The sequence below is a fragment of the Cygnus olor genome, chromosome 18 (assembly GCF_009769625.2).
Source record: "Cygnus olor isolate bCygOlo1 chromosome 18, bCygOlo1.pri.v2, whole genome shotgun sequence".
Lineage (NCBI taxonomy): Eukaryota > Metazoa > Chordata > Aves > Anseriformes > Anatidae > Cygnus > Cygnus olor.
This window is the reverse complement of record NC_049186.1, coordinates 9,827,178-9,842,070: the sequence shown is the minus strand read 5'-3', so window position 1 is coordinate 9,842,070 and position 14,893 is coordinate 9,827,178. Positions and strand designations below refer to the sequence as shown.

General features: G+C 38.7%; 1 protein-coding gene across 2 annotated transcripts; it reads right to left on the bottom strand.

Moving 5' to 3' along the window:
- Positions 1–3,858: 3,858 nt before the first annotated feature.
- Positions 3,859–11,087, bottom strand: APOH (apolipoprotein H). Of its 2 annotated transcripts, XM_040530639.1 has the most exons (8): positions 10,501–11,087; positions 9,714–9,890; positions 8,833–8,929; positions 7,368–7,444; positions 6,608–6,796; positions 6,109–6,288; positions 5,409–5,606; positions 3,859–4,586 (listed from the first exon to the last, which is right to left on the bottom strand). In XM_040530639.1, the coding sequence occupies exons 1-8, from the start codon at positions 10,562–10,564 to the stop codon at positions 4,516–4,518; spliced, it is 1,053 nt and encodes a 350-aa protein (XP_040386573.1). In that variant the 5' UTR covers positions 10,565–11,087; the 3' UTR covers positions 3,859–4,515. The 2 variants fall into 2 exon arrangements, with proteins under 2 accessions (XP_040386573.1, XP_040386574.1); XM_040530640.1 differs by lacking the exons at positions 7,368–7,444; positions 8,833–8,929 and having other exon boundaries at positions 3,937–4,586; positions 10,501–10,673.
- Between the last annotated feature and the right edge of the window lie 3,806 nt (positions 11,088–14,893).

The window sequence follows — 14,893 nt, the reverse complement described above, 5'->3', positions numbered from 1 at the left end:
TGTGGCCAATTCTGCTTGTATTGCACGAAAAGGAAAGACACAAATAAAGATTTGAGGAGGTAAAGACGTGTGTTGAAGGCGGTTGTGCGGTGTTAAGAAATGCAGTTAGTGCCCACGTACGCTGTGGTGTCTGGGGTGATTGATGTCACCTTGTCACTGCTTTCAGCCACCATCCTGGAGGCCGCTGCTGGCCTGAGCCAGCACTCAAAGTCACCACACCATCACCTTGTGGATTTCCATGAGTGAATAAGCTCTTTTGGAAGCTGGTGTGTCTGTAAAACTAAATTGTGCAGTCATCGCTGTGCCCAACACTCTTCCCCCAATGTACACACGCATGCATAAATACTGATACCTGTTTGTGCCCACACTAGAAACCCCAAGAGGGTCCAGCAGATGCTGAGAGACCACAAAGGGAGATGCAGGAGATGCCAGAAATTCTGTGAAGTTCACTAAGAACCTTGTTAACAGGAGATGTGCCAGGCGCTTCAGCACTGTGGTGGAACCTGTGCTACAAAAACAAAGGTGTAAAGGGCGTGGGAGGCAACTCCGGGTTGGTTTGGCTGTGTTCCCTTGCTTATTTGCTTTAATTGTTGCTAGTTGGATATCAGCTGAAACTTTTTAGCTGTTGTTTGGTCCACGTCTTTGTTACGATCAAAATCAGTAATCAAAAATGCTTCCACTCAAAGCTTGGTGAAAAATGTTTGGCGCTCTGAAATGGAAGGTCAGCAAATCAGAGGTAGGCTTTGAGTCCTGAGCAAAGTTTTTGTGGCTTCGTAGTGGGTACCACTGAGCAGATAAAATGACACTGAAATGGCAGGTGCAGGCCGAATAATTTCAGAGCCAATTTTAACTATATTTTTTCAATATTTCTAAGTAAATTTTGTTCAAGTATATCCTCGTAGATAATGGATCAATTTTGGCTTCATCTTAAACCACTTAATATGATTAATATTGCTTATCTGTCTTATGAAGCTATCCTAAGGGCAGAAAAAAGGAGAGTGTTGTGGAAAAAAAAAAAAAAAAAGAAAAACCAACTTGAAAAGTCCATGCCCGACCTTTCTAAAATAAGTCAGAGGTTATGCTTTTCATTTTGTAGCCACATCAAAAAGTCATTAATTTGTCCAAAAGAATTAGAGAAACCTCCCAGTCCTTTTAGCTCTTCAGCCACACAGCTCTTTGGCATGCATGTATGATTCTAAATAAAACTTCTGACCTCTTTGATTGATTTAAGTATTTCTCATTCCCCAAAATCTGTCATTAGCCTACTGTGTGTAAAGCATCTAAAGTGCTTTCATCTGGAACATGTAAACTCTTCAACTCTTCTAAGCTTGATTCACATGCACATATAAATTAAACAAGAACTTCTTAAATGTATGGTAGAAAATTGGCTGTTTTCTTTTATTTCTCAGCTAATCTCCAGCAGAAATGATTCTGTATCAGTGCTCATTTGGTGATGGCTATGACAGCTATACTGGTTGCCTGCATAGATTTCATGTAACTCCTTCAATCAACATTTGCATAGTAGCCGTGCAAAAAATAACTGATGGAGTGGATTACAAAGATTATTATCTTTAAATTCTAAATTTAAAATAATTGTCATTCAATATATTTTTGAAGATACGACTACTTTCAATGTTTTAAAATACTGTGGATTTTTGCAACACAGACTAGCAGGAAACCAACTTGCTCAAACAGCTGAACTTGCAGACATTTTCACTTCTGAATTACCACTTTGGATACCCAGATTGGGAATTTTGTAATCATTAGGAAATCGATCTGTTCAAGTTAGTCCAAATCACAGGAGACAGACAAGTGTTTTGTTACTGACTAGGCCGTGGGAGGCCCTATGGATGTACACATTTCTTTCCAGGTAGGCTTTTCAAGTTTTTTTTTTCAAAAGGTTAGAATTTCTAAACCAACATTTTTGTATGTTGATGTTTATTGATACGTGTCTGTGGATTGCTTTCAGAGTTGAATATACCTCTCTGTCATCATCATCACAAAACACTATAGTCTGAAAAAACGTATTTGCTGGTGAAAAAGAACATGAGGCAGGGCAGAAAACATTACCAATAGCAGCCAGAGAGGTTGAAGACTACCTGCACTGATTTGACAATTGCATAACTTCTGTCCAAAAAGAAGGAAAACCAAAAGGTTCAAGCAATGACTGCGGTCTTGTCTTTGGCCAAAGACGCAGCCTGGACATTGTGAGTACTGATGTGCACTGACACTCCAAAGGAAAGCACTCCAGATACACAGTTGTAGAACACACAAATATCTCAACCAGAAACAGAACAAATTCCCAATTTGAATTGCAAACATATGTTCATTTAAGTAAAACACGTGGTACTTTTTTTCCCTCAAAACTCATTTTACAATGTTCTCTTATCTCTGAAACTGTCTCAGCAGGTTGCCACAAGTAACATGAGCACATCTTACGGCATTCTTTCAAAGATCTAAAAAAAAAAAGAGGCAGGTTTCACTCACTCACACCAGCCTTTGGAACACCTCTAGTTGCAATACATTAGTTTTCAGACCTTCTGAGCAAACTTTTCATGTCTGAAAAGTTGCAATTCAAAAACACTTCTCTACTTCAAAGACTTATCAGGTCACACACTCGCAGTGCCCTCCTCCCCTTCTTGCTTCAGGAGACTAGACAATAAATTCAGCATACGAACATTGACTCCTAAGGGTGATTCTTTCAAGTAGTCAAATACTGCACATTCAGCTAGGAAGCAGGGCCAGCTGTCGTGATCAGTTGTCATCGTGCTGTAACTCGGATAACTTGTTAACATAGCTTAGAAAAATCTGAATGTTCCTGGGGCAACTGTTTTTGTGCAAAATACAAATCATTTCAGGGAAAAGTAGCATTTGCGTGGCAGCAAATGCTAGCTTTACTTATCCCAACTTCACAGTGTTTAGATATGAAAGACAAGTTAATATTAAACTGTTAGGTGTCTCAGCTACCTTCCTGAACATCCTGATCCCAATGTTTTATCCACAAAACACTGAGAGGAGATTTCCAAACAGATAGGTTCCTGCCAGATGATTTATGTGTTTATTAAAGGTGGCTATGAATATTTTGGCTTCTATGTCAGATGTTATTCAAAGATCCCATTTAAACATGTTTAGGAAGCAAAACAGTGCACATTGTACCCACAAAATAGAGAAATTTACTCAGGTAACTGAAGAGGCTCTCTCTACATTAGAGAATTGAACTCCTCATAAGTGCAAGTATTAAACACTTAATAACACCTGCCTCAATCTCTTCTTGAAAATACAAAGTATAAGAACAAATGATTTGAAGAATACTGTTAAAATATTCATGGGCAGCCTTAAAAGAAGAAAAGCTAATAAGAGTACATTCAAAGGTTTTTTTAATGGTGGCTTTAGCATCTTACAGTTCTAGTCTGATCTTGGTGTTAATGTTAAATGGATCTTTTTAAAAGCTCTAAAGTAGCCTGATTACTGTGTGGCTTACTTCTGCTTCAAATCACAGAGGAGGATTTTATACTTCAGAGGGAAACACCTGTGACGCACTGTAATCTATTGCAGAGGAATATCTGTTGTACACTTATCACTTTCTAGTAGGTTGAAATTATGTATTTTTTTTCCTGGATGGAAATATGGACATAAGCACAAAAATTGCCAGAGTGAATCATGTGATCTACCTATATCATAAACCAAATGAAAAGTATAGTTTACTTCAGAGCTACTTACTGACCAGAAATCATTATTATTGCTCAATGGTGCATAGTTCTCTTTCTTTAAAAAGGAATCAGCTACGTTGCATAATATTTAAACAGTGGTAATAATTAACTGATGTTTAAAACAACCATTTCAGGTGAAGTTCAAGTCACAAAAACATAAATAGTTTTATTAATTTTAGTAAGTTTTTTTTTTTAAGAGTAAAATAATTATCTGATGCTATTGATATTTAAATGATGATCGGACACAGCTTCTAAACGCATTTGGAAAGCTCGGTCTTTCTACTTACATAAATTCTGGAAAATCCTATGATGACCCTCTGTCTCTCTATAATTAAAGGTCCACTCCCTATCACAGGGGAAAGGAAATGGAATCAGAACCCAGCTAATTACTAATGATGGCCTTCTCTATAAAACAGTTAAGAGCTGAAGGATTTGATTGAGGATTAGGTAATATTAAATAAGAACACACTATTGGTGGAAAATTACTTTATTCTAAAAGGGTTGCTATTGAGAAAATGCTTTACAATTACATAAACATTGGCAATATGGAAAGAGAAGTAGTGTTGTGGGGATGTTGAATAAGGCAGAAAAAAGAAGATGGAAGTTAGTGGAAAATGGCTGAAATAATGTGTCATAGCTTGTGAAAGAGGCTGCTAATAGCAGCAGTAGGGAAAACAGCTGAAACCGCGTTCTCAGAGAGTCCCAAGTTCACCTGGAATTTACCCTCACAGGACTTAGGTTGTCCTTTCTTATATCTCGTGTTTTGCCTCAGTAAGGCATTTAGCGCTGTATTTCTTTTTTTAACTCATTCGTGATCTTCACATGGTTTCATGTCTGATGGGTCCTTCTTCACAAGAGTTGAAAAGAAGCCACGTTCTGTTGAAAGCAAGAGGTTGAGAACTCAGGTTAAAATAATAAAACGTGCAATAGCTGAAAACAGTACATCTTGCGGACACAGCTGGGTAAGCAGTGAATTTCTGCGTCGTTGCAAAACCGCTGGAAGAAATACGCTATTTTAATTTCTATTTTAATAAAAGTTAGGCTACATCTATCTGAAGCCAAGCCAAACATAAGGAAGGATGTTTTCACCATGGATTAGGCTGTGTTTTTTCCTTTGCTTACAAACGAAAATAAGACTTGCAAGGAATATTGATAAAAACACGTGCAAAACATTTTGTCTTGCTGACAAACTTCAGTACTTAGTCTGTTTATTTATTCTAAACACCCATGCAAGCCAGTTTCTCCAGCCTCAGTTCCTCACAATGGCTGTCAGCTGCTTCTTAATGCTTGACCCAATGTCAGAACCAGTCAGCGTAAAGTGGCAATACTTCAGCAGAAAATATATATATGTAAGAGGAGAAGCGAATGCACTCGATTTTCAAGGCTAAAGCCATATTTAGGCTCTAGAAGTTGATGCGAGGATTCGTGAAATCCCAGAACACGTTACCTATGGCCTGTTGTCTGGGCTAGGCCTCTGCATAATGCCTTCTCAGAAAAGAAGAGGGATTAAAGCAGGGCCCCGGTGTATCAGAGAAAAGCACCGCTGTGCGTTCTCCCCTTAGCTTAGGTCTTCCTAAATGCCCAGTAACTTTAGTACAAGACAGACAAACTAGCTGGTCAAATAGGGCTTGAAGACGAATTGTGACATTGCCCCCCGACATGCACAGGCTGCTGTTTTGAAATTAGCCTGGCTCATACCTTTGAAACAGGCAGGGAGAGTAAGATTGCCATCCATGCACTGAACGGGCACAGTATAGGCACAGGACTTCTCTTTATTCTTGCAGAAGAAGGATACGGTTTCGCCATGCAGAATGCCTTCCTTAAGGTCACTCTGAACTCTTTTCTTCTCTCCCTCGTATAACACTACAGCTTTCTTAACTGGCATTTTACATGGCTCTGTAAAAGAGTACAGTTAAAAGCAACACATAAGGATAACTAGAGTGCCATTTTGAGAAATAGGTAGATTAGATCCCATGATAAATTTGCACAAGTGACATTTGAGAATGAAAAATACTGTGGCCCACACATATGTAGTACTTCTGCTGGCATTATGATGTTGAAGAACTTTTCACCCCTATGTGTAGGGACAAAAGTTTTTGGTGAATATCCAGCCCCAGTAAAATTTCTAATTATATTAAATAGGAAGAGGATGGGAAATATTCAGACATCATAAATTTTTGTAGCTGATTATTGCAGTGAGTTCAGATACATCATGGTATGCCATGTTGAATGCTGGGAGCCATCGTAGGTTATCGAGGCCTTGAATTTACAGCTTCAGTTTACTTGCGAGAAGGCAGCTCTTCCACAAAGGTGCCATCGCTCATTAACAATCAGAGCAGTGCTCTTTCAGGAAAATTAGATTTGATTAATTTGTTTCTAACAGCTGGAATATATATACCTTTACAGGTTGGCTTTGTGGACCAGTTTCCTGTCTTTTCACATCGGGAATGCTTAGGTCCTTCTAGCACGTATCTGGATTGGCAGCTGAAGCTGACGGTTTCGTTGTAGTGGTATGTTCTACGAACAGCAAAATTTAAGAATCCATTTTCTATTCCTGATGGAGCGGGACATGTGACAGCTGTGGTACAAAACCAACCAAACAAAAAACTTTATCAATGCTGCAGTTCTAGAAGATGCAGTATTAATTTGGAAGTATACTTAAAACTTTCATGGTGATTCATTTCAGTCTCTTTCACAGGCAAACATAGAGGAAAATATTTTAAAAAACAATAAATAAACAATTGCATTTAACAATTCAGACTTTCAGAATAACTGTAGTGTATGTTTTTAATAGCATTATGATATTTTTCTGTAAGAAAATTATGCATATAATTTGATATATACAATTCTAGGATTCCTATTATATTTTTTAATGCTGCTAAAAGTAAGTTACTTACCCCTGCACTCCGGAATGCTGCTCCAGGTCCCGTTGGCCTGGCAGGTAGCTGTCTCATTTCCAATAAGTGCAAGGGGTGGTACACATTCAAAAATAATCGTGTCCATGTAGTAAGAAATATTTCCAGGTTTTACGTGATGGTAAGAAAGGACTCCAAATTCAGAAAGTGATGGAGGTGGACAAGTCACAGCTAGAAAAATACTATATTCTTAGAATTAAATCTTAAAAATCGAATTGTTAATAGTATCACAGGAACAACATGCTTATGGCCAAATAAGCCCAAAAAATACCTTATGGAAGCGTAGCTACCAAAACAAAAAGATCAGATTTAAAGTCTCAGAAGCCTTAGAGTATGTAATTCATGATTTTTTCTGTATTTTTCACACAATATTATGCAGTATGTTGCTTTTTCAGTGTTTATGCAGGAAAAGCTACAGCAAAAATATGCATAACAGTTGTAAAGCATGACAATGTCCTCTTTTTATATACCTGGAAAATGAATTTGAGTGGATAAGCATCTTACCTTCAGCTGTAAATAGCATCCCTGATCCTAGCCTTTCACACAGACCTATAAACTGTATTTCTCTGTAACCAAAATCCAGACATATAAAACCAAACATATAAGCTGCTTCTTGATTTTTCCTAATCTCTTTTTGCACAGCACAGTAGGAGGCCTCTGAACAAGAGTATATGTAATTCTGAACAGCGTAAAGCAGCCATCCTGTAAGGATAGAATAGTTTTTTGGTATTTAAACACGTACGTTGACACTGTGGGACACTTCCACTCCACTTGCCATCTGCCATGCATTGGCTTGTTCTTGTCCCAATGAGGTTGTAGCTGAAAACCAAAAGTCCTGGTTATCAGAAAGCTTAATGAACCTTTATATGAAGAAAAATAAACTCATTCTTTGCAAAAAAAAAAGGTTTCCATTTCTCACAAACAGACTTAACAAGACTCCAGTTCTGAAATCCTTCTCTAATTCAAGCACTTATTAACCTCAAAGGAAGTTTAGATTCAAATATGAAAAATTGTTAATATTCAGGTATTAAAATTTTCCAGAAAGAATACTTGATGAAAAAAGATGTTTTGTACTTTCAACTCAATATCCTATTTTAATGTTACAATAATTTATACAACTGGTTAATATTGTGGATATACGTAAATAGTGAGCATTAATCTTTGATCAGTGATGTTAATGTTATAGGTTCTCAGGAGAAATTCCAGTTGTTTATAGCAATTAGGATCAGTCTATTTGTAACAAACTCAGCACTCAATACCTAAAGGTACTGAAGAGCTTTATTTTATTATAATAGCAGATAGCCCAGTTTAATTTACATATGCACTCCCTCTAAGTGCTTCTCTAGTTCTCTGTATGCATATTACTACTAACTTACACTGAGTTTTAAAGAAACGCTCCCTCTATATTTATCATTTCAATATCACACAGCTGAAGCCTAGTAAATTATCATTAACAAAATTAAATCAATTCAAGTCCCTTAGCTACACTTGATGTCAGAGCTGAATTTATTTATTCCTTCTCTTGCTCCTGCAGGGGAAGGAATAACTGAGGCTACTGATGTTCTTCAGTGAACTCCAGACTGTGGTTCACTTAGGCTCTTCCTAGGTATGCACTATTTATTAATTGCTCACCAAGTAGAATGACTGTATGCTGCTATCAACTATATCCCTGCATTTATCATAGCTCTATTTCTTTAAATGCATCCTTGTTTCTGGAATCAGTAAGCAGCCTTCAGTAAAAGTGCATTTGGTCCAGGGACTAAGTGAGGATTAATCTCATGTTTTCATTTACTGAGCTTAGAAGGACACAGAAACAAAATTTTCAGTTTCCAGAGCCTGACAGCATAACAACTTAAATAGTGATTATCCTTTCTTTGCTGTAGGATTTCATCTCATGATGTAATAAGAGGATTTAAAAAGCAGGGGAAAGTGGTCTGGAATAAGTCTTTGTATAAAATCTCTGCTATTTTGATGGTTTTCCTATCTGTAAGATGTTGTTTTGGAGTAACAAAGCCCTGGGATGTAATAATTGAGTTTGAACAGTAAAGGATTGCTAAATATGGCATTTTTAAGTGTCTGAAGTTCAGGTGGGTTTTAAGGTGGTATTTTCTAAGTTCCCTGGCTCGTAATGCTCCAACAGGTGATAGTAGAGTGTAATGCTGTGATTTAGATTACTTATTTAGCAGCACAAGAAAGGGAGTGCTTACCCTGGTTCACACGAAAAACTTAAAGAACTCTGGTAATAAGAGTCTATAAAATCAATTTTTCCATGCTGCAGCTGTCCAGGAGTGGGACATCTCTTTGCTGTTAATTAAAGATAAAAAGGATACTATTATTTCACAAGACATGAAGCTAGGATAGTGGAGACAGGTTGGTCATAAAGGGGTCTGGGTGCCTTTCAATTTTTTCCACTTTTGTGTGCTACTTTTCCTAAGTGTAAATATTATATGTCTCTATTAAAGCATAGTAAAGGTAGCTTCAAAAATTTCATGATTAAATCACTTCTTATGATTGTCTGCAATTAAATGATAAAAATGAGCGGCAATGGATACAATAAAGGCAGATGATGTTACCAACCAATCTGCGTCACTTAGAGTACAAGCACTGCTGGGCTGAGCCAGATTAAGGTTTGCTTTGTCTGGATACAGTCCCTATCACTCTCTGGCAGCAGAGGCATAAGGGAAAGTGTATGGAAAACTCCTTCTCCTGTTGCTTTCACCTCTTTCCTTCCACACCCAGATTGTCTTCTGATGACTATTTATTTTTCAGGAGAAAGCTTAGAGCAATCTAAGTTTTTTACCTATTTTGACTCAGGAAAGTAATAACAAAAAAGCACCCAAAATACAGCAAAGCACACAACTCCTTGGCAGGAGGCAGCGGCTTTGCAGGGAGCAAGATGGCTTCTGCATTTGCTTTTATATAGAAAACTTAGAAATGCAAGGAAAGAACAACCAGAGAACAAAAACATATCAGTTTTAACATATCAGATCCATCACATGGACTATAAAATACCCTTTTCAGCTCAGCACACGGTATGTCAACGAGGTGGTGCAAAATTTGGGGGTAAGTTCTACTTTGTTTTACTTACGCAGACACAGGAGCGTGTTGAGAGGCCACTTGCCGGTGGGCTGGCAGGTGTATTTCCTCTGGCCATTGTTGGGGACAAACCCCGGCCTGCAGGTGTACTCGATTTCCTCACCCACATCGTACACGTTTTTGACCACATTGATTGTGGCGAAGAGCACTTCTGGTGGCTTGGAACAGACTGGAAGAGAGGAGACACTTTATAAAAAAAATAAAATAAAATAAGTGGGCAGGAAGTTTGAGATATTCTTACCTCTAAACTGGAAGCACAAGTTTCTGTATTATAGCCAGCTGTTGGATGTCCCTATGCTGAGCTAAGTGTTCTTCTGGCTTCTACAGGTACCTGACTTACTGAGGCAAGGGAGGGCTGCAGTAAGCATCGGCAAGGAAAAAATGTATTTTCCCTTCTCTCTGGCAGCTCTATCATGGCCCCAGTCAGACTTAGGAGGAAAAAAAGTGCTTTTCCTTTAAAAATGGATTTATGAAGTGTTCTTCAAAGTGAGGCAATTATGGTAAATGATTTAGGGGAAAAAATAGGGTGAGGGGGACTTTAGAAACAAACTAAAGCATTTCATTTTTAATCCAAGTTGGTTTGGTGGGGTCAGAAATTCCCCTTGCTGTAGAGATGAAGGAAAGGAAGTGAAAAAAGACAAGAAACAGCTTTCAGAGAACTCCCATTCAAAACACTTGACCAGAACTATCCAAAGGCTTTACAGTTGCATTGCTTTCTCCAGATTCCCTCCCTCACACTCCATGGTAGCGGTGGCTATTAGGAAGTGGAAGAAGCTTACCTCTTGCTGCAAGAGCAGAGTGGGTCAGAGCAGTCGCACACACGACCAGCACCAGGGAGTACATTGCTGCTGGTCCACCAGTTTCCCGAATGACCGTCAGTCCAGTGTTTCTTCCCCTAAAAATAAAGGCAGCCACAAAAGGATGGTTACATATTAACTCTTTGTATTTATTCCCACCCTGGTAAACAGAAGATAAAAGGGTCCTTGTGTAGCTGGAATAAAGGATGAAATAACCGTCACATGTTGCGCTGGTACATAATGCAGGAATTCAAACAGCAGCCTTGGCTGCAAACATCTCTGCTCCGGTTGTTTCTGCAAAGCATCTCCTGTTGGGACTGATGGATTTGAGAAAACAATATTATTTTCTCAGCATCTCTAAAGGATGAGGATGCTTGGAATTCAATATTGGATCAAATAATAGAACTGTCACTGAGAAGCTTTTGTTTCTCACTCGAGCTTGTATGTTTTCATGTACCAAAGAGTGCTGAGAGTTATAAAGATCTTTTTAAGGCAAAACAGTTAGCATTGCAGTGACATTGGCATTGTTATATGCCTCCAGTGATAATGCCAGCTTAATAATGATTTAGATGATGATCTGGCCTGAAACTTCAGGCTTTGTGGGCCTGTTTTATCTGATTCACGTTGTCAGTTGTCATCTTTCAATTAATGGATAACCAGTTAACTACTGGATACGTAGTATAGAGAAGGGTCACCATGCCAGTGCTGCCAAAAAAGTGAAATAATTGTTCTAGATTGTGCTTATTTGTGATGAGGGCTCATATTTGAGTCATGGTTTTGGGTGGTATAAAAACTTGTTTTGATTCCCTCATTTGGGGTCATCAAGTCAAAACTTCACAGCTATCAGCTGATGTTCTGATCACTGCAATCCTCCTAATTTAGCAGATTTAACTGCAGGAACATCTCAAGTGCAACCAAAATAACATTTGTGTAATCATTGTTCCACAGTTTGGTGTTTCTAATCTAAGTATCCTCCTTCCCCGCTGACTCACAGCCTGCGAGGGGGAGTGAGGGACATTTGAAGCTCAAACGAGAAGCTAGGTTATGTCAAACCCTTATTGCTGAGATCTTAAATAGTTTGTTTATTTTTGCTTCATGAAGTTTCCCTGTTTGCATGTAAAACACAAACTTTAGTCACAACATTAAACAATTAGGATCATGCTAGTCTTCTCAGAAAGAAAGTGATATGAATGTCTTGCTCAAAATATTTACCAAACACACAGTGCCAAAGGGCGAAGTACAACTGCTAAATCAACCAAGAAATATAGACTTTATTTTCTGTATTTACATCTGATTATTTTTCCATTTGTCACAGCCTACTTCTTCCTCTACAAAATTTCACAAGTATTTCAGTTTTCCCTTCCCACCACACTGCAATGCTGTAGTGAACTTTCTTGCCTCTGGTTTAAGTCCTTCCTTAGATCCGCCTGCTATTCTGACTGCATTCTTTTCTGTGTTTAAAATAGCCCAGGAATAGATGGGCACAATTTTATCCATTTACATGCTGACCATGTGAGCACTTCTCACTGTGCTCACCAGATGGCAGAATGTACTCTGCCATCTACCTTACAGCCATAAACTTGAGCTGAAAAGTTTTTCCTATGCTACTTTAAGAGACAGGGAGACATAATAGAAAAAGTGAGTTGAATAAAGGGCATGATGATCTTTGCATACAGTTTGAATATCTGTTGTGTGTGATAACTTTTGCTACTTCTAAAATTGGAAGTAAAACTTTGAATAATTGCATATGAAATTGAGAGAGAAATACTTAACTATGCATTTCACACAGCAGGATAATAACTGCCAGTATTGTGACTCTTTTTAAAAACATTTTTCTGCAATAAGAAACATCAGGATGTATGTTGCCAACAACTGAACCTTCTTCCATACCTGGAGAAGAGTTGTTCAACTTGGCAGAGTATCAGCAACCAATCTATTTCTTTCTGTGCTTGATGATAATATGCAATTATTTATATCATCTGGTTTTCCATCAAACCCAGCCCACTCCTTACCACGTATACTATCTATTGCTAGTGCTTCCATAAACCCAATCATGAAATGGAACTTTGCATTTATTTGGTCACTAACAAAACAGGGGGGACTACTGTTCTCTGCCACAAATGGCCTTATACTCTCAGGGAAGAAATGCTAGCTGTGAGCAGAGGCAGAAGCGCAAGGACACACTGAGATGATATTGGCTAGCATGATGTGCAGAGTATCAGTATCACAGTAGTCTGTTACCCAATTTTGTGCTAGCACAACCTAAAAGGAGAATATGTAGGAGGGATGCGAATGAACTTTACAGAAGTTGTGTTGCCAAGACAAAAGTATGAAGGGCAGCATAGCAGAGATCAAGAGCACATGTTTGAAAAAGATAGCAATTTAATGATGGAGACTGACATCGCTGACTGATCGGAGTAGTTTCAGTAACAAATAAGAGATGGGGAGAGGATGTACCAGCAAAGCCTTACAAGTGAAGGTAAAAATGTGTCATGTTGAAGAGTTTAAAAACAAAAAATAGAGGGTTGCAAAAGAAAAATGATGATGAAAAGCACTCTATGCAGCAGCGTTCTTCATTGATACCAGGGGGTCAACTGGAGCTGTCAAGATGAGGAAAATACCTTGTGGTAATTGGGACGCTAGCTAATAAGGAGCCAGACAAAGACTTCCAGGCAGGAAACAGTCTCTCCGAGAAATATTATGCAGAAAGTTTGCAAGAACTAGCCAGACTCCAGGTCAGGTCACTGCAGAGTAACAGCTCCCCCAGCTAATGAGCCAGACCTTCCTTTAATCTGTCTGCCTGCTTCTCTAGCTGATGCTGTAATTTTCATGATGTTGTAGGATGTGTCACACCTCTGATCCTGCCACAGACTTTCTGTCTGTCCTTCTGGATGATGAGTGTTGGGTCTGCATTATCCGCTGCTCTCAAGGTTTTATGAGTGTTCTTCAACCAGAAAATGCATGACACAGCTTAGTCAGTTCAAAATGCAGGTGTTTCTCACATCACCAAGAATATATTGGTTAGGGATACTGAGATAAAATATTAAAGAGACTTGAATGCGTTCCTTCCTTATGTGCCAGCGTCCACTTGCTGAGGCACTCTTCCTGGCATGAAAGCTGGGCTTGGGACTTGGTTGGACCAACAGCTGCATCCTTTTCCTACAAGACTGAGATGTTCAGATTCCAGTGTCTTTCACTCTGATCCTCTTGCTTCACATGCCAGGCGCTGGGTGTTCCTGTGTACACCCATCCCTCCCTGGAGCACGAGGAGATGATGGTCGGGTGGCTAGCGGCTGGATCCCTGCTCCTCTGTGGGAGCAGGTGTTAAGTTACGGGTCCAATCATTGCCCTTCGTGTTGCCAAGATAGTTCTATTAATATTTGTTCAAAGTTCATTTATGCCCTGCACAAACATTTTTATCGCCTCCACTCAATACATCCGATATTGAAGTGAGTGCTCCATTGCACTGAAGAGATAACAAATAGTAAGAAGGTGAACTGCATCATTTTAGTCTTAAAGAAAATTAATTGCATGTAGTTCTGGCCAAGCTGAGGCTGTTTCTGCTTCCCAAATATCAGTTCCATTTAATATAGAGTAGTATCGATAATTTAGATTTATGTATTCATTATGAGCAAAATATTCAGCCAGCCAGAAGCCAAGATCCATCTGCACTGAATCACTTTTCCAGTTAATGTTTATATTTCCTACCTTTAGAGATGCTGAAAGTAAACACTTGGTAACTGATATTGACCTGGAAGAATGTCTCGATGACATCAAAAGTAAACAGTGTCTGAATAACTCTTAAAAACATTGTTTTCACTTAGTAGCATATACATTGTTTTCACTTAGTAGCATATTTTGGGGTTAGATGGCACTTGGATTTACCACTGATGTTCTGGGATGTTTTTTTCTGAAGTTAGTGAAATAATTATCATTTTAGTCCCAGACATTAAATCACTTCAAGCACCCACCAATTTACTGAACGTCCAGCATTAGAGTACCCAGTACTGTATTAATACCCAGTCCTTGATCTTTAAGGTCCCTTCCAACCCAAGCCATCTTCTGATTAACCTGAGATGCCAGAGATCTGGCAACAAGGATTTCTTCTGGGTTTTAGCAGGCCTCTGCTCCCTCTCAGAGGCGTGAAGGTGTTCCAGTTTTCACATACATTAAACTCGCAGTGTACAAAACCAGAGAGCATTTTAAAGCCACTTCCTCCTCTCCGCCTTCTCATTTCCTGCACAGAAAATCCAGAGAATCTCTCTCGCAGTTGTACTGTAACCCAAATATTGTAAAACAGTCTGTTCATCTGATAAAACTTATTTTAAAATCTGTCTAAAAAAAATCCTGCATTATATTTCTTCATCAGGAATGC